The 27,466-nt window shown below is 45.9% G+C and overlaps 2 protein-coding genes across 2 annotated transcripts in view; both read right to left on the reverse strand.

The window, feature by feature from the left end:
• The window catches only part of IP6K3 (inositol hexakisphosphate kinase 3), a 40,022-nt gene extending 38,134 nt beyond the window's left edge, over positions 1-1,888 (reverse strand). The window contains exon 1 of the mRNA XM_073319895.1: positions 782-1,888. The gene's annotated coding sequence lies outside the window, so the exon portion shown is untranslated. The remainder of the gene's footprint in view (positions 1-781) is intronic.
• An 8,522-nt stretch (positions 1,889-10,410) lies between these two features.
• Positions 10,411-26,559, reverse strand: LEMD2 (LEM domain nuclear envelope protein 2). Its single transcript, XM_073320355.1, has 9 exons — positions 25,248-26,559; positions 24,192-24,232; positions 23,297-23,372; positions 21,913-21,989; positions 20,984-21,063; positions 17,904-18,049; positions 16,734-16,835; positions 16,534-16,636; positions 10,411-15,091 (listed from the first exon to the last, which is right to left on the reverse strand). Exons 1-9 carry the CDS (start codon positions 26,473-26,475, stop codon positions 14,941-14,943), a joined length of 2,004 nt encoding a protein of 667 aa, XP_073176456.1. The 5' UTR covers positions 26,476-26,559; the 3' UTR covers positions 10,411-14,940.
• Positions 26,560-27,466: the final 907 nt, after the last annotated feature.

Here is a 27,466-nt window from a genome sequence, read left to right on the forward strand (position 1 = left end):
GCGAAGGAGCAGCTTGCTTGGGGGCTAGCTGGGCTTGGTGAAACACGACAACCCTGGCATGTTGCACCAGTGAGGACACAGTAACTCAAGCACAGCTCTGCAGTGTGGCTGCTCACACCTGGGTGCAGATCACCCCATCTAATTCTGCAGTGAAGACGGGCCCTCTGAGGCTGGGAGCCTCCCGCTCAGCAGAACTCTGCCCCTTCCACAGGCCACAAGGAGATTGTATTTATACCCACTCCTGTATTTTCCACTCCATGCATCTGATGAAGTGGGTTCTAGCCCATGAAAGCTTATGCCCAAATAAATTTGTTAGTCTCTAAGGTGCCACAAGGACTCCTCGTGTTTTTGCTGATACAGACTAACATGGCTACCACTCTGAAACCTGCCTGTACTTAGTGACACAGGAGGAAGTTAATTGCAGCAAGGAGCTGACCAGCGGGCCCTAGCCAGGCTCATTATTATGATTCTGGGATGTAACGTACCAAAATTAATACCAGAGGTTCAGTTTCACCCCATGTAATGATCTCATCAGAGCCTCCTCCATCTCATCAGCCCACCTGCCAGTAATTATAGATTAACTTGACAGCCCATCCCTTCCTATCATATCTCCTCCCCGCCCCGGGGAAAACAGGCACACATCTGGTGGAAAGGTCAAGAGCTAACTTTCATTCTCTTGCCTCTGTGGAGTCAGCCGCACGCCACGGGCTGCAAAATAACTGCACTCCCAGCAAGTTATAAATTACAGCAGTAAAAGCCGGCTTCTTTCAGTCAATCTTACCTAAGCCAGTAAAGGAGACGATGAGCTTTTATGCTCAGACAGCAAGAGTGCCATTAGCTCTTTGTTACAGACAGTCAGCATCCTGGAAAGGCGCCTGCAACGGGCTCATTCTATCTCCACCATCACAGCACAGATGAAAAAGCATAATTCTTCTTTTGCTTTGTCTGAGGAAAGAGGGAAAAAGCTAATCTCATTTTTCCCCCCTGTGAGGAACCGTCTAGTCACTTTAGTACTTGAGCAAACAAGATTGTGTCTTAAAGTCCCTTCTTTTTGTGATAACAGGTTGTTCTGAAAGCCCCCAGAGAAGCAGCAAAGATAGATACATGGAATAGAGGTAGATACTAAATGCCCTGGCTGTACAGTCCATTTTCAGAGACAACCCAGCATTCAGCTAGAGCAGGTGGACCTTATTGCCAAATTTACCAGAGCTCAGGGTGAGATTTTCAAGCGCTGGGCACCCACCACTGGGGATGGATTTTCAAAAGACCTCAGCTCCCAATGTGCGTACCCTCTTTGAATATCTGGCCTGGTTTGTGAGTGCTATGCCCTATTGAAAGTCCTGGCCTATAATTTTAGCCCCCAAGAGAGACAGAGACAGTGAGCTGTAGCTCACGAAAGCTCATGCTCAAATAAATTGGTTAGTCTCTAAGGTGCCACAAGTACTCCTTTTCTTTTTACAAATCAGAGGGACAGTTTGGCCAGCATCACCGGGGATTCCTTACCCCAAGCCTCCTCCCCGAATCTACATTTCTGCATGTGTTCTCCCCAAAAATCTGCCAGCTTTTCAATAACACAGGTAAGTAATTCAACTTTAGAGTTAACAGCCCATGGAGGTGAGAAGGGGTCTCCCTTCTCCCAGGGCTATCATCTCAGCCTGTCTCTGCAAGCTCCTATGATCAGGGCCTCAGTCTACAGACCTGGGGGAAACCTTTAAACCCCCAATACTTGGGGTCTTCTGTGCCTGCTGTTCCCAGACAGTGGCTTGTGGAGCGATAGCTGGTCTCTGATACTGAAATTAGATCACACGTGGTTCTTCTATCTGAGCCCCTCACAGTCTTTAATGCTTTTGGGCTCAGAACATCCCTGTGAGGCAGGGCAGTGCTGTGATCGCCATGTGAGGGGAACAGAGCCACTGAGGGGGTGGCCATGACATGGAGCTGGCGGTGTGATTTCCAGCTCAAGGAGGCATGTCCCTGCTAGCTCAACTGAGTTACAAGTAGCAGGGTGGCCATGGTGGCCAACTGCCTCCTGTACATATCTATGGTCTCAGACAGGATCAGCTAGCCCCTCGCTGCTTGCAGTGTCACGCCTACCCACTATCGTTAGCGTGCTAGCTCAATCAGAGAGAGTGCAGATCTGTCTCCTCCAACAGGGAATCGCACCCTTCCAGCCCAATGTAGACATACCATAAACGTCTCACCCAAGGCCACAGGGGCAGTCTGTGGCAGAGCAAGGAATTGAACTCAGGTTTCTGGTTAGTGCCCTAGCCACTAGACCATCCTTCCTCAGTGGTAAATGCAAAGAAATTGGTTACTGAGGCTGCTGGACTCAGGCAGACCCTGTGGTTCCCTCTGGATCACGCTCACGCGTGGTTCTTCGGCATTCCTGAGCTTATGCCCAGCTGTTAAACTGGCATTGGGTCTATTCACAAGGGGGTCTTTCAGTTCGGCAGAAGTGCCAATCCTGCATGGGTCATGACGAGAAGCTACATCTGTGCTCGGTGTGTCAGCAATGGCTGCCATGCTTTAGGGCCTTTTTTTCTAATCTGCTCAAGTCCTGGGGATTCTCTGCGGTGAAGAACCAAGCCGAGCCGCTAATGCTCCGAGTCAGAAAGCAGAGCCGGGGTTGTGGACTAATCCCAATGGGCAAGTTAAAGGTCTGGGGAAGAGCTTGGTATTTGCTTTGCACCAGGAGAGATGTGCTTGGGGCATGGGAGCTGAAGAGGCTGCTAAGGACCTTTCTGGTTCCCCTTACATGAGTGACAGGGCGATGACTCGGCCCTTGGGCTGTCCCTAAACCATCCCAGAATTAGGGAATTGCTACAGGAGCTTCTTTGTGGGTGTGCACCATCAGGACAAGTTGGCCACGGAAAGGCCATGAGTACCCTACGGTTCAGCCAAAGTCCATTTATTCTCCCAGGGCCCAATCCTGCTCCCATCCAAGTCAAGGGTGCAGAATCAGGAACAGGCTCCTAGGGCAGTAGCTGACTTGCCAGCATCTAGACTTGGATCCGCTCTTTAACATCTCTCCAAGTCCAGTCGTAAACTTCCTGCACCCCACCAAAACCTCCCTGCTCTAAGAGTCCAGCTTTGTCTGGGGGAGATAAAATACACAAGCAGACACACTGCTACTCATCAAGTCGCCGCGCCCAGAATGGCTCCTAAGGACCCCGTGGGAGAAGAGCACCCTCCCAAATGTCGCCTCTTATACAGCCCAGGCCGTAACTCCGCCCTCAGCAAGCGGCCAAGAAGCTCACTCAACCCGAGTGCCTGACAAACTGCTCTCTCTCTGCCCGCAGATTGCTCGCTGCAGGAGTTCTTCACGTTATTGGGGAGAGCACATCCATCAGCTATGCATTCATCTCAGGCCATTTGCTACCATCACACTGTTCACTCTGCTTGGGTGTTATATCCCTTCCCCACAGCCCCACCGTACCTCTGTCTTGTCTATCCAGATCGTAAGCTCTTAGGGGCAGGGACCATATCCTATTCTGTGTATGTATGTACAGCACCTAGCACCATGGGGCCCCTCTCAGTTGGCTCTTAGGCACTACGGTAATAAACAGGATTATTATTAACAATACTGTCACCTGGTTTGTGGGTGCAGAGCTCCCAACCTCCTCTAAGAAACCACAACAGATGGAGGTCAGGGGAAATTCTTGGACACCTGACTTTGCTTATTTGCTGTGGGCTGGGAATTTGTACCTGTATTGGTAGGAGAACTGTGGGCTGCCTCCCATCAAGAGGCTAATAACCTTGGGCAACACAAATATAACGGCCCAAATCACAACCCAAAGAAGCAAGCTGGGGAAACTTTTGAAGGCTTTTGGGTAATACAGAGCAGGCTCCATCATATCTATCATTTATTATCGTTAACTAAACTTCCATTCACCCTGCAACTTCATCCCTAGGCAGCAGCTGAGAAGGGAGCTGGGGGAGGTTAGTGGTGCCAAAGCGTTGGACTTCGGCACCTAAAGTAGCAGTTAAGCACCCTAGGTCCTCCTGTGAATTTCACTTGGTACCCACGGAAAAACAAGAGTTTAAAGCTTCCTCTGAAACACCTGATATTAGCCATGGTGAGTGACCGGATACTGGACTGGACATGGGTAACTAACAGGTTTCAGAGTAACAGCCGTGTTAGTCTGTATTTGCAAAAAGAAAAGGAGTACTTGTGGCACCTTAGAGACTAACCAATTTATTTGAGCATAAGCTTTCGTGAGCTACAGCTCACTTCATCGGATGCATACTGTGGAAAGTGTCACAGTAACTAAGTTACTTATAGGAGCCCCATTACAGCAGGGCATCTCACAATCTTCCATATGTTTGTTCTCCCACCATCCCCGTAAGGTAGGGCACGTTGCAAATAGGGATCTGAGGCACAGAGCCACAATCGTATGCAGGCTCCTAACTGCCACTGAAATCAATGGACATGCAGAGTCTAAATACTTTTGCAGATCTGACCCAGACAAAGTGACTTGCCCAAGGTCCCATAGGAAGTTGGTGGCAGAAAAGCAAACTGAACCCTACTCTCCCAAGGGCCAGGCTAATGACTTTACCACTGGACCAGCCTTCCTCTCCACTACAGTAATTTCTATCTGCATAGGCAAAGCTGTAGAGATACTTCTCCGGTCACCCAGGGAAGCAGGAAAAATGGCATCAGAGTAAAAGATGATCAGATTCATCCCTTTCCACAGCAAGCATCACACTCAGAGCAGCCAGTTCTCACCACATACTTTTTTCATAAATCCCCTGCTCCAGGAGTTACACAAAAGACTCTCAGCTTTCATTTATTAATAAGGTAAGTTCTAGCTCTCATAGTTGCAGGAAAAAAAGCTTGAAAACACAGCCTGCGTGCACTCAAAAGGCTCTAGCACCAGAAGGCAAAGCAGAAAATGCCCAGATTTTAAAATCTGGGGTTTTTTAAAGCCAAGTTTTTAAGGGACAGGCTTGAAGATTCTTGAACACTTGGGGTTAGCAATACTGCAGCCTCGTCAGGACACCAGGGCAGACTAGGTGTTCATCTAACGTTTGCTTGACCACTACCAATGCCAAGTGCCTCAGTGCTAGGTACTAAACCCCATGATAAGAGGAGGAAACGGCAGCCGGAAGAGGAAAAACATATAACTTACCAACTAAGAAAGCAGGCAAATAGCAAGCAGCAGCCTCTGTAAAATGGCCCCTGAGGGCTGCAGCTGTGTGACTGGGCCACATTTAAAGGGCCAGCCCTAGAAAAGCCTGCTGAAAAAAAAGTTCCTTTCAGAAGGGATAAAAGAAAAGGAGTACTTGTGGCACCTTAGAGACTAACCAATTTATTTGAGCATAAGCTAGCTCACGAAAGCTTATGCTCAAATAAATTGGTTAGTCTCTAAGGTGCCACAAGTACTCCTTTTCTTTTTGCGAATACAGACTAACACGGCTGTTACTCTGAAACCTGTCAGAAGGGATAGAGTTAGTAACAGCCTAGAAGCTGCTCTTTTGGAAAGGGGCCAGATGGAGTGCATTTCTTCCTGACCCTTAGGATGGAGAAAGGAAAGGGTCTCAGGTGCATCCGCTCCTTAGAATGCACTGAAATGTTTCACCTAAGGAGAGATCCGTCTGAGAGGTGAAATCAGTTGTAGCCATCTTCAGCTACCCGTTTTTGGTACTAATTCATGAGAGAGAGTTGCGAAAGATAGTGATGGTTCCTCCCTGGTCTCTGCTAGCTAAGCTATCCCGTGGCCAGGGAGCAAATTTAACAGGCAAAGCAGAGGCAATGAGATTAGCTGGGCAGCACTGCAAGGAATTTTCCACCTAGCAAGACATGAAGGCCGAACACATTTACACCAGGGACTGTGAGTAGAGAGAAGGGTGGTGGTGGTGTATGACAGAGAGGAAGGGAGGACTAATGGGGAATGGAGGGAGTCTGTGCCTTTATGGGCTGAACTTCCCAGGCAGAGAGTCTGGCTGGAGTGCTTTGAAGCTTTTGTTATGCACAGCTAAACTTGGAACCAGACATAGAATACAGAAGAGCTCTTGCAATCACTGAGTGATCAGTGAACATCACAGGCATGAATAAGTGAAAGGAGAACATCAGGAAAAACTTCCTTTGATGAGACTGTGGGAACAGTCCCCCCAGAGATGAGGAAATGATGGGATGTCCATTGGCTTGAATCACTTCAAACACAACTGAAAATCACCCACAAATAGTTAAAGCGAAACTCAGACACCTCCCAAATAACCCCCATACCAGCTCCCCGCCATGAAAAGCTGTAAGGAATCTTTGTGGGATTAGGAACTTTAGAGAACTCAAAAGATTGAGGAGACACTCATGACAAAAGTGAGATTTTTTTTGTTTTCATGTGAGACAAGTCTGTCCCTAGGAGCTTGCACTGTAGACAAAGGAAGATTATAGAATAGAAGATTCATAGACTAGTCCAAGCCCCTGCTCAAAGGGGGACCAATCCCCAATTTTTGCTCCATTTCCCTAAACAGCCCCCTTAAGGATTGAACTCACAACCCTGGGTTTAGCAGGCCAATGCTCAAACCACTGAGCTATTCCTCCCCCTAGATAAGCTAGTCCCACTTTACAGATGGGGAACTGACGAAGAGGAAGGTGGCGTGAGATGCCCAAGGCCACACAGGAAGTCTGGGGCAGAGCAGGGAACTGACCCTAGGCCAATATATTAACCACAAGTCCAAGCCTCACCCCCCAGGAAGTCAGTATCATTTGTGCCTATTTTACACAACAGGCAGAGAAGTGCAAGTGACCGGTCCAAGGCCACAGAGGGTATCAGTGAGAGAGCCAGGCTGAGAACTCAGGGATACCTGGCCTCCAAGCCCTAGCCCCTGCCCACACCCCTGCCCCATAAACCCCACTCTTCTTGGATGTCATATGTATTTATAATGCATGCTTTAACTGAAGAGACTTCATTTTTGTCATGCCAGGTGATGTCCCTTTGCAGCTCTGGTACCATTAAGACAAGTATTCTGAGGTTGATTGGACAGAAGCCCGTGAAATAGTCTGAGGTTGTAGCCTTTGCAAGGTCTCTGGGACTGCTAGCAGGGCTGATCACCTTAGCTGAATGGGCCACAGAGCACCAGAGGCAATTACTCAGGTACTTAAAAAGCCAAGTGCTCTAGGGGGACATTAGCCCCTTCTCATATTAAAACTATGCTAAGAAGAACTAATTGTAGGCACAAAGATCGTATTACCCGTGGCCGGCTCAAGGCTGCAGCCGAGGTTGGTCAGAGGTTCTCTCTTGGCACCTTGCGTTGCTGAAGTAGGAGGTTCCTAGAATTGTATTTTGTGCATCCTTGGGACACACTATTCCTTTAACGTTTGTCTGATACGTGCTAACTGGATGTATGCCACAGAAACACAGTCTCAGGAACAACGTGCTTGATTAAGGCATTTCTTTTAGTCTTTAAAATGAGGTTTTCAACTCTCTTTCCTTTGTTGGAACCCCTCTCCCTTGCTTCCTTACCACCGTTTGCATTCCTCCACCTCCACACCAAGGCTAGTTTGTTATTGGAGGGTTGTATGCTAACACAGGAATCCACACACTAGCTTATTAACATAGAGGGGCTTGTGCACTTGTGCAAAGAGGGCAGGCAGATTTGTTGCAGGATTCTGGGCATTTCATTTGTGTTATTGTAGGGTTGCTCATGAATGCCGGGCTGTAGACATTATTCTAGTAATGTCGGGTTGTTCTACGGAAGAGAACGGTGTATACCGCTTTACTCTCAGAGGATTACTTTTGCGTGGTGGTGTCTGCATGCTGGTTAGTTACTGGAGGGTGGCTTGATAGTGCAGCACCATGCACTCTGCTTGCTTCTTGGGGTGTCATTACATGCACACAGCTGCTGCCGCTTAAGTATTTCAGTGTTTGTTTAAAATAAATCCCTGTTTTAGAAAAGGAAACAGCCCAAATTGTACAGACTGCTCTTGCAAACAGACAGGCAAGAGAAAAGGACACTCTACTCCCCCCGCCCCGCCTGTGTCCCTTTAAATGTGAGGCTGCAGCCCTGCCAGCAGCCTAGCTGAACAAGCCTCTCCATGCTGTGCCAGAACATAATCGAAATCTTATTCTCTCCCAGGGTGACAGTGAAATTCATTTCCCAGCCTTTACTTAATGTTATTAACAAAATGCAAGCCTGATGCACAGCGCTAAGCAAGATACTTGGCTGGAGGGAGGGGGATGAGGAATAGATGCCCTCCTGCTTTTCTAGGTTATCTAAACACCGGCTGACGCTGGCGTCCTGTCCCGGTATGAACTGCAGCGGCTACTTCTCCTGAGATTAAAAGGCTAATTTTATCTCACTTGTAGAGCTGGGCTGAAAATATATGAATGATCCATGGCTCAGCCATCTGGAGGAAAGAGTGGATGGAAAAATCCAGACTCAGTTGGGGAAAAAAAAGTGCCAGAGCTGGTCTAGATGGAGATAGCACCTCGCTAGCTGGAGCTGAAAATCACACTGAAAGGAAGTAACGCCCGAGAGTCAGGGATAGGTGGTGCAAAAGCAACAGCTGCCTGCTTGCTGGTCTTAAGTCACGCACATAGCAAACCAGCACCCACAAGTGGCGAGACCCTGCATCCCTAACCCACTACCAGGGACAGAGGAAGCAGCTGAAACAAGCCCAGAAACAGTGGGGCTGTCAGGTGCCAGTCGTGGGGTGGCGTGGGTTAACATCAATGGAGGGTTTGACTCTTCGCCTCCAAAGCCATGCTCTGATTGACCAACTACGTCCTTCTGATGCGGTCACTAAACCAGGGAATTGCATGTATAGGACCTTATAGGTAGGGAAAAAAATATGTAAACAAACCAGCAATCACTATACCACAGACTGGCTTCCAGCAGGACACACCCTCGACCCTTACTGCTTCTGAGCCTGGGGCTGCTTTACTGCACCGGTGAGGGATGACAGCCCCCTATCATCCACTCCTTGTCTCCTTTAATGTCTCCATTAACGCTTTTTTGGTACCATGAAATGTCCCCTCCCGACATTCTAATTTTTCTGGTTCTAGAATCCAGTTGTTTTTCTGGAATAGTTAGTGCTACATACAGTACTAAAGCCTGGCCCTAAAGGAGATTCCCAAGAGCTCAGTGTTACTCAATGGCAAAGACACTTTCTCCCACCAGGAAAGGTAGTACTGAGAGACTCCCTATACTCCCAGCAAAGTTGCTAGAGGATATTGAAGTATCTCCAGGGGAGCTACTCTCACTGCAGTAGCAGAATAGGGATCCAGGTCCATAGGAAAAGTTTGTTGTTGTCAAAACATGCTACAGTTAACCATAAGCTGTGAGGCATTAAACTGCCCCTAACATACCACCGCAGGGTGTGCATTACTTAACCACTGGGGCCTTGCTCTGGGATCTGAGCACAAAGCCAAATCCAACCCCAGCCAAGCCATTCCAGCTCTACTGGGGCTGATGGTTTAATTTTCATATACCTTTGGTGGTAGGAAGGCAAAGGCTGAAAATACTTTGCCAAGTGATGTTTTGGGGAGGGCTGAGAAGTCCAGAGGGGCAGGGTACAGTCTCCCTCTTCCAGCTTTTGGAACAGGGCTCTTAGGCTGTGATAGGTGCTGTCAATAACATTTGCTATAGGAGGTGGATGAATAGGTAGGTCTTATGCTGCCATCGAGCCATCTGTGAGCTAAATCTACCCAGCCTAGCACTCCTGCCAGATGAATAGTGCCAGGTTTGTATGACAAGCTACAAGCAAAGGAGGGAAGATCTTCTAACATCAGTTGAGGGCTAACGGACCAAGCTGGAGGTACATGAACACTGGAGGCCTGATCAAAACCAATAAATCAATGGAAAGACTCCCGCTAGCATCAGTAGGCTTTGGATCAGGCCCTATCTGAACCCCCTAGGAATGGTCCGAGCTGCAGCAGCCTGCCTTAAGACAGCCATAAAAATAATTTGCTCCAGAGAGGCTGTTTTTCAGTGAGAAAGCATGGGCCAGTGGTTAAAGCAGAGGATGGGAAGCCCAGGGATCTGGCTTCCATCCCTGGCTCTGTGTAGCCTTATGCAACTTGTTTTCCACCTTTTCTACCTGTCACCAGTGGCACCTGTCTCACCGTGGTGTTACGAGGCTTAATTCATTGGAGCTTTTCTGATGCTTGCCCTGAAGGCACTGTACAAGTGCAAAGGGTCATTCTCTAAAGGCTGAACGAAGTTGCAGTGGAAAGCCCGGAGCTGCTTGGGAGGGATCGCTTGAAACAAGGGGCCAGCCCTTTGGAGGTGGGTCCCTTTGGACAGATTGCACTGGATGTTCTTTTTATTCTTTAGTTCATGTTGCTCTTTCCAGTAGAACTGGCACCGCTCCCTAACTATGCCTCCCATAAATAAAGCATAGCATCAGCTGTCATGTCGGTGGGAGACAAACATTTAATAATATGAAAACCTTTAAACGGAAGAAGGAAATAAAAAGATAAAGGGCAAATTTTATTTTAGATTCCTTGCTGGTACATATATATATTTATATGACAACAAGGGGATGAGAGAGCTTTATCAGCCCCCCATTTGAGGATTTATTCACATTGTCCTAATGCTTACAGAGAGTGGGGGAGACTTTAAAAACGATAAAGTCAGTACAAGTGGTAAGGAAAGCACTGAACAGGGGAGATTGATCAAATAGCTGAATGACCATTTGGAAAATGGGGACAATTCTTCATCTTTTGTATAAGCACTTTGGGATCTACAGAGTGCGCTGTACAGGTGTTTGGAACTGTCAGTACAGTTTTACAGAGCAAGCAGGAACTAGGGTTCCTAATAGAGACAGACAGTAAGGATAGCCTTAAATTAGTTATATAGGGTTAAAGCCCTCTTCATTTTCAAAAAGTTATTACCCAAAGCTTCCCTCTGCCCCGTCTCCCAGGGATCATTACGGGGGAGTTCTTGGCAGTTTGGTTTGAAGCAGGCAGACAGATAGGTACACCAAACCCCCAGACTATTTCCTAACTCTGCATATATCCCAGCTGTAACTTAGCAACCTATGCTGGGCACTAGCATCTAAACAGAAATGCGGTCTTGGAGGAGGGAGGTTTAACTTTTCATTAAGCACCACTCCTCTTTCTACCCTTTTCTGTTCAGATACCTTAGAAACAACAAGAGAGACACTTTAGAGAATATTTTCCAAGACAGCAAAAGGAGTTAGGTACCCAATTCCTGTCAGCTTTCAGTGGGAGATGGACAGCTAATTCTCTTTTGTGCCATTGAAGAGTTGCCTCTTTGTCACCAAGACATACATTATGAGATAAACAAACATATCTCACCAACCCAGAGCCTATGAGTCAGCTGTGGCCATAGAAGTTAAGTGTTGATGATTCAAACTCTGCTCGTTTCAAGAGCCTGCTTGTGAAAGCCACTGTCAGCTTGTGATGCACAGTCATGCTGACCCACAGGCTTCAGCTAACAGAGATGCATTAGAAATACTTAGGTGGATGGATACTAGCAGGAATAGGGGCTTGCTCATGTTCTTGCAAGGTTTAGAAACTATTTCTACCTGGCAGGCTCATTTGAAAGATGGCCTCTCAGATATCTAAGAGGTGGGTTGGGACTTTCCGATCTTTTCCCTTCACCCCGTCATGGCTATTTTCTCCCTGCTATCCTTGGCAGAAGTGCTACCATGACATGAGTTTTCTACAGCAGACACACGAGGGTAAAGGAAATAGTACTACCGACCACTCACACAGCCATTTCAACAGTAGGTCTCAAACTGCTTTACAAAGGAGGTCAATATCATTATCCCATCTGTAAAATGGAGAAATAGAGGAGCAGAGAGGGGAAGTGACTTGCCCATGGTCTCCGAGCAGGCCAGTGGTGGGAACAGAATTCAGATCGCCTGAGTCCCAGTCCAGTACCCTAGCCACCTGCTTCCCTAGTTTTCCTACAATAGCCCTTGGCATTTGTATAGCCCTTTTCATCTGAAGATCTTACGCCACTTTGGAAAGGCAGGTGTCATCCTACTCTTAACTGAGACACAGAAGTAAAGTGACTTGTCCAAAGCATCACCATGAGTCAGTGACAGACTGGAACAGAACCCAGGACCACAATTTTCAGAAGCGATTAATGATTATGGATGCCCGACCTGAGCTGCCTTAAAGGGATCTGGCTTTAAGAGCGTGGGTACATGACACCTTGAACGCATGGCGCCCAAAATCAACAGTCACTTTTAAACATATTACCTATCTCCTTGCTCTCACGTCTGCAGCTTTAACCACTGATGATGTGGCCAAGTGTTGGTCAATCGGCTGTTAGAAGTTAATGTTCGTAATATTTCATTACACATAAAGCTGTCATCCCCTTTTTCACAAGTGTCCACATGGGATTAATCCTTCTCAGTCTACACCTTTCAGGAATATCATAATTTCCCAACAGAAATCAGTTTCACCTGCCTACAAATGTAAGTGCTCAGAAGGCAATGAGAACACAAAGGGCAAGATCTCTCCTGCCTTGTACTATAGCAGCCCGAACACCCACTAAATTGTGCTAAAGAGTTTAAAAACAATAAAGTAAACTTCAGGTAATATTTTGGATTGCAAAATGAGGATAAATTCAATGTTCAAACAAAAGCTGATAAAATGCCATTTGGAAACTGAAAAAAAAAACAAAAAACCCAAAATAAAAAAAGAACCTGACAACAGGTTTCAGAGTAGCAGCCACATTAGTCTGTATCCGCAAAAAGAACAGGAGGACTTGTGGCACCTTAGAGACTAACAAAGCTCCTGATGGGCTAAGACCACTGACTATCATGCTGACCAGTAGCGTCTCACTGGTTTCTTGTGCTTGCCTGTTGGCTCGTCTTATACTTAGACTGTAGGCTCTTTTGGGCAGTGACCATCTTTTTGTTCTGTGTTTGTACAGCACCTAGCACACCTGGATCCTGGTCCTTGACTACTGCAATACAAACATTAATATATAATATTAACAAATTTATTCCGCAAATTAAATGTATAGACACAAGTTAAATGTGTAATAAATTGCACCAACTCCGTGAGACGCATCCTACAAAAAAAGAATTTCATCAACAGTACAAATGATTAGTGCAGTGTTGGGCTTTTTTGCTCTAGATCCGGTGGTTTAAAAAAATTACAAACCATATACATTTTAAAAAGACAGCAGGCACAATGGGAGTTTTCGCAAGCACCAATGGATATGAAGATCTTGTCCTTGCACATTAAAAGAATAAAGGCTGCCTTTATTTTATCAATGGTTTTAATCAATAAGCCGTGGGAAAGATGGTTAATGTCTTGGATACAGCTGTTGAGTTTCCTCTTTTGTTCAAACACCCTGCCTATGCCATAAAAGGGAACATACGGGGATAAAATTCAACTCAGCATGGGATTTCTCCTACTTAACTAATAAGGCCTCCCGTTGCTTTGTTTCTGGAGATTGCTTTTCCGAACTGAGTTTCTCTGACAAGCCAGCAGGATATATAATGAATCTGAGGCAGCCAGCAGAATGCATAGGTGAAAAAGCCCCACTAATCCTTCAAACTTCAGCGTGGCCAGCAGGGGAAGTAGAAGTGCAAGCTTCATGGTTAGAACACACTTCCAGACATTAAGAAACCAGTTCAACCCTTCCTGGGTACTTTATAAAATTACTTCTCAACGCAATTCCATGGACAGGATTCAATGGCCTCGTCAAGCTTGCCTGCTGATCCTGAATCTTGAAGCAGCAGCTCTCCATGAACACGGGCACACGCATATTATATTTATGACACTAATGGAAATAAAATCCACTGGTTATAAGGGGTCAAATCACTGCTGGCATAAGGGGGTGAAGCCAATGGAGTTATGGCTGAAATGGATTTGGTCCTGGCTGTCTGAGTGGAGATTGGGACAACAAGTTTATGATGTTGGGAACCCTGAGAACAACAGTATCTCAGCCCTGCCTAGGCCACTACACTCCAGTGCTATTTTCTCCTCAAAAACAAACACTTCCTAATTGTACATAAAACCAAACATATGTAGCCAAACAGCTGGAAATACAAACTACAATGCCTGCAGTGTTAATGAGCAGAGATCAATTCTTCATTAAGTGTTGTGGCATTGCCACATTAACTTCTGCAAACAAATCCTGCATCAACACTGTAAGCATTGTGTATCTGCTCTCCAAAAGAACACACACACATTGCGCTGCCCAGTATAGACATGTACATTCACCCTGGATGTTCATTCCCAAGGGGTTTTTTTTGTACATATGGAGTGATCGTTTTTGGCTGCAGCCATAAGAGCGTGCTCCTTACGTACACCTGTGTTCTGTCATTTGCCACCTGTTCCCCCGTTCCTGGTACAAGACAAAGCACAATGAAAGCTGACACACAAAGCACAGGAGATCATCACCTCTCCTCCAGCCCCCCAAATCTCTCAAGGCACATGACACTGCCATCACTCAATCCCACCCACCCTTTGTAAAGGCAAAACAAATACAGAGCTCTTCTCTGTTAAGTGTCAGTTAAATGCTTGATTCCTGGTGTGCTAGTGAGATAAAAGCATAAACTAATGGAACCTAACTCCCATTCCTGATGTTTCCATGGGAAATATTAATTCTTTTAAAAAACATTTGCTGATGGGTAAAACCACTTGTTGGTCTTCCCACAGTAAAGATCACCTTTAAACCTCCTACCCTTTGGGCAAAGAGATCCCTTGCCCCTTTCTGTTAGATATTAAAGGGCGATTATATGTTTGTTTACTCATGGAGCTCAAACACTCACTGGACAGCTAGCTTTGGTGTGCTTCTGGCTCCTTCTCTAGCTCAAGTCCATCTTCTAACAAGCCAAGATTATTGCCCTAAAAATAATCTGTTAAGTGTCTCTCAGAAATAGAGGGTAAGGGGGTCGGGATGATTCTAAACTGAGAAAGTTAGAACTCCTGTCCATCCCTTCCCACATCCAGAGAGGGAATTGTCCATTTGCACAGACTGAACCAACGGCTCCTCCTTTGCTCCGGGTTAGTGCTCTGAATCGGAGACGTAAGAGGGCTGTGTCCACCTCCACACCAGCATATCCTCTCCTGCTATTCGGTGTGACTCCGTCTGAATCCGCGATTCGTTGGAAGCCAGGAAGTCCACAGCTCTGTTCCAGACCCGCTTCATTTTTTTCCTGGAAGTAGCAGCAAAACGGAATAGTGATTTCTGCCTTATGTTTGCTTGCTTAGCGCACTTGTCACTGCCTACAAAGTGACTCTTAACCTCCTCCCATTGCCTTCCAATAGACAGTAAAGGAGATCAAAGCGAACATTCAGAACTAATTCTGAGACAGTGCGTCAAGGCGCCAACTCTTTATACATGGCTCTAATACTGTGGAAGATGAGCCCTCCAGGCAGTACAAGGAGGCTTATGGATTGCACAGAATTCCAAACTTGAATTGTGGTGCAAGGAGACCCCAATTAGTATTTTTCCCCAAGGACACTTGCAATAACGTTTGCAGAGCTCCCTTAGATTTTAGAACACAAAGTGGAGCTTGCCCCAGTTCTGGATCCGTGTTTAGTTGTGCTCCCAACTTTCAGTTCAGGACCGCATGCAGGCAAATAAGCTCAAACCTTTTTGATCAGATCAAACCACATCAGACCTTTTTCCTACCAGTAGTACAGTGACTGATTAAGGATGAGAATGATTAAGGCTTTGTCCTTCATAACAGCATGGATCTCAAAGTACTCTATAAAGTAGGGACGATCTCCATTTTACTGAAGAGGAAACTGAACTTTAGAGATGAGGCAAATGGCATACTGCAGCAAAGAAAAAACAGGACCCCTGTCTACTAACGCCCCATTCTGTGATCCAGCTACTTGACCACACTGCCTCCTTGAAGAGCAACAAACCCAGTAACCTACCTGTAACTGGATAGTGTCTCCCAATTACATTTGCCTAACTGGCAATTGCTTTGCTCTGGCTGGCAGGAAACCCAAATTGATTAATGAGCTTAGTCTCACTCCCATGGCAGGCAATGCACAGAGCCATTCAGGAAAGAGCTACTCTGATGCTCTGGCTACACACTGGATGCCTCAATTCTGAAAGGCACAGCACTGCAGTCCTCCTGGCCAGATGATAGGTCAGAGCGGTGGAGACGCTCAGGATAACATCTGATTCAAGTTTAGATGAGGGAACACAAACGGAACACCCAACAGCCAGGAAAAGCAAACAAAAGCTAATTTCTGCTTGATATGACCATGACAGCACACCTGTGTGAGTGTTCAAAACGTCAGCACTAGGAGAAGAGCTCTGCGTGGCTTGAAAACTTGTCTCTCTTGTCAACAGACATTGGTCCAATAAAAGATTGCCTCATCCACCTTCTCTCTCTCTAATATCCTAGGACTGACATGGCTACAACTACACTGCATAGCACTAGGCCGGTCCCATTTATCCCGAGTGGGTTATAACAGTCTGGGTTATGTCAGAATCTGTTACAATCCCAAAGGCCAGACTCATTCCTCTAAAACTCCTCACACTCCACTCCCCAACAAGTCTGCTTCCAGTCGGTTACCCACAAAGTACACTATGACCTGAGCTGAAGGCCCCCTTCCTAAAGGGAAAGGATTTGCTCACCTGCTTTGGGGTGGGATGAGGGTGTCGCGAACGTGAAGGATGCCTACATATGGGTATCGCTCCAACCTCTGTTCCCACTCTTTGTAGTGATCCTGGACAGCAGCTGTAAGAGGAAACCGAATGGGGCAAATGGGGAGTGAAACTGTCTGAAACGAAGAGACCATTTTAAATTAGATCGCCAAAGAGCAGTTGGCCTCTACCTATGATTTTCTTCACCATTTCATACATGGCCTGCTCCTCTTCTTCCATCTTCCGCCAGTGATACTTCAGGAGTAACAGGATCCCCCAGAGGGCAATTAGACCTATGAGTGGAAGAACACAAATGGAAGCATGTGCACTCATATACATGTGTTCAGTGGATGTGAGCTGCTCTATTTCCTACTCTTATCAGAGACTGGTTTTGTTCTCTGCTATCCAGGGCCCGCCTGGAACTATATCGGAGTTATTCATGTTGTTTACTGTGACAACCACAACGCATGGGAATTCTGAAACGGACAGTGCTTGGAGTCAAACTCCCAAGGGGAGGGATTTCTTGGCAGACCTCACCTGTAGTGTTCCCTTCCGCCAGAAAAATCAGGATGACGACTGGTCTCTACGGCATTAAAATTCAAGACCCCTCACTTTGACAGAGCCCACCCCACAATAATCCAGAAGAACAGTCGTGCTTCACTGCTCTCGAAATAAGGGGTCAGAAAGGAGAGGAAGGAAGGCCTTGTGGTTAAGGCACCAGACTGAGACTCATGAGATGTAGATTTAAGTCGTGACTTTGCCATCTATCTCCTTTATGACCATGAACAGGTCACTCAGTCTCTCTGTGCCTCAGTTACCCATCTGTAAAATGGGAATAATGATACTTCCTTTGTCTGTCTTTTGACTATTTAGATTATAGGCTCTTCACAGCATGGCAGGAACTCACCATGTGTCTGTACAGCACCTAGCAGTTGGGCCCTGATCTCAACTGAAGCATTTGGGCACCACCACAATACAAAAAATGGACAAAAAACAAAGAAATACTCCAACTCATTAACAGTGATGCCAGAAGACTGAACAGTGTTGTACAAGGAAGGGATGAGAACTGAATCTTTGGGCAGGTTGTTACTAGACTAATTTTGCAGGCCATCACAACGAATGCTTGAGAAACACTTAAATGAGACAGACAGCTGATGAACTTGGTGGTTTGAAATAAAGGAAAAGCACTTACTGCAGGACAATGGGTCTCTACAGGTCTCCTTCTATTGCTAGATCACAGGTTAATTAGATAGAAATTAACTCACCAAGAGAATTCCTTTAACATTTATCACTAGTTTAATGTGGTTGTGGGAGTGGTTATACGGACGGGGAAAGCTCAGCTATGAAGGCTAAAGGCTTACTCCAGAAGAAGATGAAAAGGTTCATAATGGCAGTGCTTATTGCCCGGCGGAAACGACAGCCTAACCCCATCCGAGGACGGGTGGATTCGAGGCACACCACCTGGTCTACACTGGTAACCGGTTCTGATGGGTCTTCCCCTTTTAACCTGATGGGAAAAGGCAGAAAACCACCTCTGAAGAGTGCAGACACTCCAGCAACAGGCTTTAATCAGGACAAGGTACGCAAACACATTGCAGCAGCTGTAACTCTTTCAGCAAACCGTGTAGAAAACACTAAAGCATTCTCACTACTGGTCTTTCCAGAACATTTCAGCACTGGCTGCTTAGCACGGGAGGAATATGGCTTTAGAAAAGGCAGCAGGATCAGAACTCCCACTGGTAAACTGAAGTCTCCCTCTGCAGACGCTTTGACAGCACTTCTCAGGGTGCAGAAGATTCAACTTTAAAATTGGATTCCCCTCTCCCAGCATAGAGAAATGGAAATGTTTACTGAGTCACCCATCAGCAGTTGTGCAGAGAGCAGCTGGGAGCATGTGAATGTCTGTGGAGCCTGCACTGTTTTCCTTGCTACAGATAAGCATAAACAGTTCAGCTGGAAAAGTGACACCAAATCAAATATGGCTAACGTAAACCAGACACAATCTTGGAAAGCATTTATGGCACAGTTCATAACACATTCCCAAATTCATTCGTACATCCACTACGCAATCAGATTCCCTTTGCACTTATAGCACAGAGAGACAGACCAATCTACATCTATGTTTGCTTCCTTCTTGGATCTATTAAATCAGTAGGCATTAGGTAAATCCAACTGAAAGTGCTCCAATTTGTAAGAGATGGATTAAGATTTTTTTTTTAAAAGCTACCAATTCACTCTAGAGATGTAATGAATAGCCCACTGTAGACAGGTAGTGCAAATTACTTGAACCCTTAGTCCAGCAGCATACAAACAACAAGCCATTGGCAGCTTACAGTTTTTTAACTGAGCCTTGCTGTAATTGGAGACACCCAACTGTTTCACAGCCACTTTGTCTGATTTATAGTCCAAATCTTAAATGAATTACCAAGCACAGCGATCTTATTTTGTTCTGCTTTTACTAGTGCAGTGTCAAAATAACTTCACATAACGTCTGTGAAAAGGCCAACAGCAGGTTTTTAGCACACTCTACATTCTTACTGAGTTTCACAATGAGCTGCCAAACACTGGATCAATTTGGTGAGCTGTTGATTAAGTTGTTAAGAATGCACCTGAAGAAGTGGGGTTTTTTACACACAAAAGCTTACGTCCAAATAAATCTGTTAGTCTTTAAGGTGCCACCAGACTCCTCGTTGTTGTCGTCTTTTTTTTAAAGAAATAGACAACACCTGGAACATTAGATTACAGCAGTAGCTGTAGGGGGCAGGTTGGGAGGAAAAAAAAATGGAATTCTACGCAAGCTATGCCCACAACTCCAGTGTTTCTCCTGAAATGAGTTACATAGCAGTGAAAGAGCTAACTATATTGACATTTCAATTATCATTACTAGACCCCAGAGTTAATACTGAATGGAGACAGGTCACATCTTTGTGAGTTATGTTAGTATGTCCACTGACTCAGGAAGACAATACTGCATTGGGTTAACATTCTGAATGTTATATTCAACTATAAGGGCTATAAGGCTTAATATTTTGTTTCCCTGCATCATTAGATCCTTCAGAAACTCATAGAATCATGAGATGTGCTGGTATGGCATAACAATACATGCTAGTTCAATCTAATCTCTGATAACTGCAAAGGGGCAACTTCAGATTGCTAATAATTTCCTTCCTTGACAGTTCTCCAAAATAAGTTTGCTTTCAAATAATGTATCTGCGTTTTGGTGCTTTAAACTATGTCTATAGTGGGTCCCTGCCTACAATTAGTGGTTCTTAATATCTCCCACACAGTCCATGAGGATATCCGAATGAGACAGGCAGAGGAGCCTTTATAAATATACAGAAAGGACTTATATAGCATTTTATATTTTTCAAAGGGCTGAACAAAACCTTAAGCTGATTTTCACAGGATGATGATTTCTAACTAGACAAAATTCAGGATTGTCAAATACAAATATTCCTCCCTCCCCTCTCAAGTGTTAAAATCATGGCTGTCCATGAAGCAGAAGAGGAACTACTCTATCTCACACAGATCCAGCACCCGGTAAAGGTAATGGGAGCCTTTCCATTGATCAGGTATTCTGCTAGTAATACATGCTAATGCAGACACACTCTGAAGATGCCATTCAGAATTTTCTTTTTAAAATAGCAACCCTCATCCTCAGATCCCACAGCATTTTACTCACTAACTACCAGGATTGCTTCAGTCACTACTGAAATTCAGTCACCTCAGTAGTGGAATGCAGCTGTACATTAGAACACCAAAGCAGCATTTGCAGCAGAAACACTGGAGAGAGCGGTATCCAGTGGAAAGCGCAGGGGAGAATTTTAAAAGGCAGATTATAATCACACAGATTTGGAACATGGGCAGGACATGTGGACTAACACTTCAAATTTTTTTGCAGCGCTGTTGTAGCAGTGTTGATCCCCGGATATTAAAGACACACAGCGGGTGAGGGAATATATTTTGCTGGACCAACGTACGTTGGTGAAAGAGACAAGCTTCCGAGCTACACAGACCTAAAGTAGAGTTCTGTGCCACTTGAAAGCTTCTCTCTTTCACCAACAGAAGTTAGTCTAATAAAAGGTATCACCTCACTCCTAAATCTTGCAGTAAGTACCAGGGGATCTTTAATAACCACAAGAATTCAGGACCTCAGATTTACCAGTCATCTGAAAGACAGCAGCTCCACGAGCACAGCGCCGGGACACTGACTCAGGAAAGAACATCGCCTACCGAATCACCAACAGTTACTGCAGCACGCTACTTGTAATCTGGAGGTTCTCCCATTCAAGTACTGACCACCCCAATCCTGGCTTAGTTTACGAGATCTAACAGGATAGGCGACATGCCAACAAGCCAATATACACTAAATATCAAATTACATAAGATCAGCCCGTGCTGTGAATTATAACTTGAACAGCTTGTGCAGCCACTCACTCACCATATCCCTAAATCACTGTTACTGTTCAGTATCCATTGCAGGGCATCTTCAAACTTCTCTGGGGAACTGCCGGTTACATTCTACGTGAAAGAATCGATAAAAAGATTAGTTCTGCATTCATTTGCGAAGGTGGAACAACATTATTGCTTTGCCGTAAAGGGAAAAATTGCTTTACCTGTATTTTTTTGCTAGATTACTTCTTATCAATTTAACTAACTCGGCAAACTGGCAGAGAGGCAAACCAAATCTACAGACTGGCCTGGAATCTTGACTAGAATTTGTAACTTGGTACATCATACATGAAGCACACCGTAAAACAATATTCTCCTTATGTTTCTGAGACTAACTGCTAAACACAACATAATCTTGCTGACAATCTTCTTTGAAGAAGTGGAACATTAGATCAAAACAGCCTGCCTCCTATCACTTGGGGGTGAGTTGGGGAAAACCTTACTGCTTCCATTCCTCAATACAGGGACGTTTTTGGCATCAAAAGACTGACAACTAAGGTGGAGCAACAATCATTAGTTAAAAATTAGTTAAAAAAATCATTAGTTAAAAATCCGATGAAGTGAGCTGTAGCTCACAGAAGTTTATGCTCAAATAAATTGGTTAGTCTCTAAGGTGCCACAAGTCCTCCTTTTCTTTTTGCGAATACAGACTAACCCGGCTGCTACTCTGAAACTAATCATTAGTTAGATTTACAACAGCTAAATTAGTGTTGACAGAGAGATGGAGTAGAAGATTGTTTTCTGAAAGAAATGCGGAGAACAGGACTGGCCAAAGGAACAGCTGGAAAGATTGGAAAGACTCAGAACTGGATGAAGAAATGAAGCAGATGGTACATTGTTATATAAAGCAATAAATAACAGATAGAAAGAAATTAACTGCAATACACAACAATTAACACTCATTCCAATCCTACTTACCGCCACATAATCCTTTGCTTCACTAACCAGAATGCATTTACTTTTTAGCTTCTCAGGGTTTCCACACTCAAAACTACCTAGAAAACAAGTCGAATAGATGGAAACAACCCTGAAAAAAAACAACTCTTAAACAATCAGGAAATGCCCTGAACCATCTGGAAGTGTTATTCTTTTAAATCACTTTTAGCTGTAGCCAAAATGTTTACACAGAAGACTGGAGTTAAATATTCTAGCCAGATAATTTTATGACCTTTAATCAAATTTGTAGCTACTGTATATAGGCTAAGACAAGGGTTCTCAAACTGGGGGTCGGGACACCTCAGGGGGTCACAGGGTTCTTACATGGGGGGTTGTGAACTGACAGCTTCCACCCCAAACCCCGCTTTGCCGCCAGCATTTATAATGATGTTAAATATATAAAAAGCATTTTTAAGTTATAAGGAGGGGTCACACTCAAAGGCTAGCTACATGAAAGGAGTCACCAGTACAAAAGTTTGAGAACCACTGGGTTAAGATAAGGGCAATCAAATGTATTGCTTCAAGGTATACGCTACCCACCACACTAGCCAAGAAGAATACGGCCATCTCACTCTACAAAACTGCACATTTGGCCAAATGCATTAGGGACACTTTCCATCAGGTATGGCGGATGTTCAACTTAACTGAACTTAAACTTAACAAACCCAGACCATGAAACCCTGACTTGAAAAGAAGTCAGAACAGACGTATTAAATAATGGCTACTATGCTTTTGAGTACAAATTTTCAAAAGTGATTTAGGCACTTAAGAGCATAAGACTCACTGAACATGTACAGGAGTTGGGCTCCTAAGTCACTTTTCAAAATGGAACTCAAGCACTTTTGACAATTCTATCCATTAGCACAATATTAATAATATTTGCTTGACTGAATAATGAGAAAATATAAGAAACTTCTGACTGCATTTCCTTCTCCAACATGAAACCACTAGTCATTGACCCGGGCAGCCGCTTGTATTCTAATGTCTGGTTGGACTGTTTTGGCCAGTGCTCTAAGCCAATGTTTTACATAAACATATAGAAACGTTCTGGTGTTAGACTCAGGTGTCTTGCAAGCATTTGAGGCACTGGGTTTAAAAAAAAAAGTTATAAAGTTGAGCATTTGCATCTCAAATTCCCAATATATGATCTGCAAATAAGGCCGCCACCATACAAACACAGGTACCTTTGCAGAGACATAAGTGCATCAGTACAGCACAATTCACATTTAAAGAAAACATTTCCTTCACCTTTTGCCTGCTTTCTCAGTGCCCCTAAAGTCATTTGCACAAGGAAAATGTCCAGCCAGCTGGGAGATGCAGTTTGCTCAACCCTCCTAAGTGCTTTATAATGATAATCAGAACTCACCAGCTTGTATTGCCAGGTAGTTATATAATTCATACAGCATGGCCATTAAAATGTCCTTCTGTTTAGCTTGACAGAACTGAAAGTCAAAAATAGATAATAAACATCAATAGCAACAAGATAGCAATTAGATCAGCCAAAATACAAAAATAAAATACTAATAGAAGTGTATGTTCAGTTGCGCTCTACTTCAACTTGGTAAAATTAAAATACAGGATTACTGAGGCAAAAAGTCTCAGGGCCTAATCCTGTACATTGCTGAGCACCTCCTGTGAAATGCAAATGCCTCCAATTCCCAATCATCATAGCCTTCTACTCCAACAGCAGCTGAGGGAGCAGTTCCTTCAAACTCAGGTACAGTAAATAGATTTACGATATACTTCCCCAGAACATCACAAGAGACCAACTATCAATTTACCAGCATATATCACCACTCTGAATTTGATTCAGAATTCTGTCTCTCTCAATAGCACATTGTGGAATAAATCAGGGCTGCATAAACACATCTCAACAGAGATTAGGGATTTAGCTTTTTAAAGCTTCTATTAGAAAAGATGACTATATAGGCAAAATCTCTGTCACAAATCAAAGTCACTTCTGTTACAATTAACAAAAGAAAATAACACCAAGTGATTCAGATCTTCAGTAGCTTAAATCTATAACTTTCACATTCTTCTATACAGTCACAATCTAGTCTGGCCTGCAAAAAAAGAAAAAGAAGCCTATTAAATCTAACTCTAGTAAACCACTAAATTCCTCCTGTAAAATGATACAGGCTATTTGGCAGTGATATTGACAGTAACTGATTTGTGAAATTTGCTAGAATAGTTAACTGTCTTTGAGATGCCTGCCCCTACAGTAAGGATTTTTTTAAAATGAACTTTAAATTTACACTTACATCATCTGTCCTTGTCTCACAATCCACAGTTAACAGTTTAACTGAGAGAGAGAAGAAAATAAGGGTTAGTCAGCCGGAAAATAAAAACTTTGACAGAGAAAATAACTAGTAGTTAAAGCAGTGATTAAAAATAGCTACTTTTAAAGCATCTGATTCTTCTACCATTCATCCCATTGAGTATTACCTTACTAATCAAACAGTGCTATTGAAACAACTAAGGTAGGCCATATCGAAACCTAAATTAGTAACATACACATATCAGGGCAGAAACAGGGAATTTTGTTCAGTAAGCAAATAGTTTGGAGTTTCCAAACCATTTTGCAAATAATTCTAGAGAGAAGAGATGTTTTATGCTCTTGCAGTATTCACTGACTTTGAGAAAACAGGGCCGCCTGCTCACCTACTCTATGCACAAAACACCTACACCTGTGTTGCGTTTTGGCAACCACACTTCACAAATTCCTTCCACAAACCCTTTTCCTTCATTTTGGAACCAGACCAACAGAAGATTTCTGTGAATTTAATCTAGCAGGAGACTTAATCTGCTACAGTAGGGACCTAGCATGTCACTTTTTTTGCATATTTAAAATCCAATGTTCTTGGAGGTAAGCAGCAGAAGGCAATTTCAAGTCTTCTACCTTTGAAGTGGTCAAGATCAAGGACACTGGATGACTGTGCTTTGTATAAAATGACATTAAAACAGATGATGGGCAATTATATGGGCAGTACATCATTATGATGGATCATAAAATATGTCCTCATTGCTAGATGAAAATTTAACTCCCCATAAAAATCTATGGTTTTGAAGAATCTCAAGCCAAGTTCACTTGAAAAAAAACAACACAACCACAAGACACTTTTCCATGACTAACAAGGTGCCCCAGGAAAAGGGACTGGGGAGACAAGAGGCAAAGACAACACATGAGGAGAGGGAGAAGAAAAATAAATGCAGTGAAGATGGACAATAGGGGGGATGGAAACAAGAGGGGACTGAAGAGAAAGAAGGAGAGGAAAAGGGGAGAGGCGATTTAAAAATGAGTTTAATCCCCCACGTACGGTTCTCCTCTGCCCCCAGAAGCCAGGCTGGCCAAATCATCTTCACCCAGAGGATGCCTAGGAAAATCACCAACAGCACCAGGGTGGCCAGGTACAGGAACCAGGAAAGGTAGAACTCCAGACCCCTACCCTTTCCTACTGCACCCTGCTTGGGGGCTGTCAACTGACTTGTGGAGGTTAACCCTTCTCCCCCTGTCCTCCATGGGATCCTGCGGATTAATCCCCCTACTACTGTTGTTGTCCCTCCCTGGGTGCTGGGGGTTAACCCCCCGTCTCTTGTCCGCCACTGGGTGCTGGGGGTTAACCCCCCGTCTCTTGTCCGCCACTGGGTGCTGGGGGTTAACCCCCCGTCTCTTGTCCGCCACTGGGTGCTGGGGGTTAACCCCCCGTCTCTTGTCCGCCACTGGGTGCTGGGGGTTAGCTTCCTTTCCGTCTCCCATTGAGTGCTGGGGGCTAACCCCACATCCCTCATCCCCCGCTGGGTGCTGGGGGCTAACCCCACATCCCTCATCCCCCGCTGGGTGCTGGGGGCTAACCCCACATCCCTCATCCCCCGCTGGGTGCTGGGGGCTAACCCCACATCCCTCATCCCCCGCTGGGTGCTGGGGGCTAACTCTCTTTCAGTCTCCCACTGGGGCCTGGGGGCTAATCTGACATCTCTTGCCCCGCACTGGGAGCTGGGGTTGAACCCCCTTTCTGCCCTCCACTGGGGGCTGGGGGCAAGCCCCTCGGGGGCTGCTGTCTTCCCCAGAAGGGCCCAAGGGTTTAGCCCCGCTGTTACATCCCTGTGAGGGGGCTGGTACCCATCCTCCTCCTCCGAGCCCTCCTCCTCCTCACTCTCCCTACGGCCCTGGCTGTGGGCCCGGTGGGCCAGGGGGCTGGGCTGGCGGCGAGGGCCGGAGGCCGAGGCCGGCTCAGGCCTGGGGGCAGCGCCTGTGCTCTGGCTCCTCCGGCCGGCCGCCGCCTCGGCTCGCAGGCGGCTCAGCTTCTTGGCGTAGAGCTCGCGGGTGGAGTCGGTGATGGGCCCCGGCTGGAAGCCCAAGGCCCGCAGCTCGCGGCCGAGCTCGGCGTCGGACGGGCCGGCCATGCTGGGGGCCGCTGCCGCCTCGGCCCGCAGGCGGCTCAGCTTCTTGGCGTAGAGCTCGCGGGTGGAGTCGGTGATGGGCCCCGGCTGGAAGCCCAAGGCCCGCAGCTCGCGGCCGAGCTCGGCGTCGGACGGGCCGGCCATGCCCGGAACTACCGCCCGAGCGGGGCCTAGGCCGGAAGCGCCCTGCGGGAGGGGACGCAAGGGCCGCCATCTTGGGAGAGGCGGAAAGGCCTCTCGTCTCCATCTTGGGAAGGTCGATGTAAGTGCTTTGTGACGCCTAGCCGGGCCGGTGCGTCCGCCATCTTGGGAAAGTCAACCATTCCCGGACACCTCCCAGGGACGCCATCTTGGGGAGGTCAGAGCTCTGGTCCCAGGGGCTCTCTCTTCAGCCCTTATCATGCAGGGGCTGGGCGGGAAGGCTGTTTTGTGCCCTTCACAGGAAACAAGTTACACACAGGAGGAGGGGGGGGGGGAGGGGGAGGGGGAGGGGGGAGGTGGCTAGCTCAGCCTTTTATTTGTGACTGAGCCAGCGAAATGCCCTCATGTCCTGGCTTCCAGATGACCCATCGGTGGCACGTGGCATTGCCGGGGGGCGACACTTGGACGCCCCGTGGCATTGCCGAGGGTGACCGATGAGAGGTTGCATTGCCGTGGGGCGATGCTTTGGTGGCAGTGCCCTCCTGGCAGGAGGGGGGGCTTTGGTGCCAGGCTGCAGCGTGGCATGATGGTGGCCTTTGCTGCAGGGTGACAGGCGGACACTGCCGGGCGCCTTGGCAACAGCCTCTTTGCACCCTATGCCATTGCTGGTTTATGCCACCTTTCAATACAGCAAGAAGATGTGCTTGAGGTGTCACCGGGGTGCAACCAGATTTGTCCCCTGGGATAAAATCCAGGCACCCTAAATTGCCTCTGCTTTAAAAGCAGTCTCTCTTGTGCTGTTTTATTTCCCCAGTGAACATTTGGTTGCTGATCAAAGATAAGTGGAATAGGTAGGAATGGCCCTCACTCGAGGAGACCCAGCCTTGAGAACCGCAGACTGAAAATAGTTTGACACCAATGAATCCAGAAAAACTTGGTACCTCTGCCCCTTCCCATGCCCTTAGTTGTGTGTCCTACTGTGTTCAGAGCCCCA

The sequence above is a fragment of the Lepidochelys kempii genome, chromosome 21, assembly GCF_965140265.1.
Source record: "Lepidochelys kempii isolate rLepKem1 chromosome 21, rLepKem1.hap2, whole genome shotgun sequence".
NCBI classification, from domain to species: domain Eukaryota; kingdom Metazoa; phylum Chordata; order Testudines; family Cheloniidae; genus Lepidochelys; species Lepidochelys kempii.

What these genes read in the sequence shown, in the direction of transcription:
- LEMD2 (XM_073320355.1), bottom strand. Translation starts at nt 26,475, where the DNA reads ATGGCCGGCCCGTCCGACGCCGAGCTCGGCCGCGAGCTGCGGGCCTTG. An exon ending in TCTGGGGGCAGAGGAGAACC is followed by an intron (nt 24,233 to 25,247) that starts GTACGTGGGGGA and finishes TCTCTCTCTCAG; the next exon opens with TTAAACTGTTAACTGTGGAT. An exon ending in CCTTTTCATCTTCTTCTGGA is followed by an intron (nt 16,836 to 17,903) that starts GTAAGCCTTTAG and finishes TTCCACTCATAG; the next exon opens with GTCTAATTGCCCTCTGGGGG.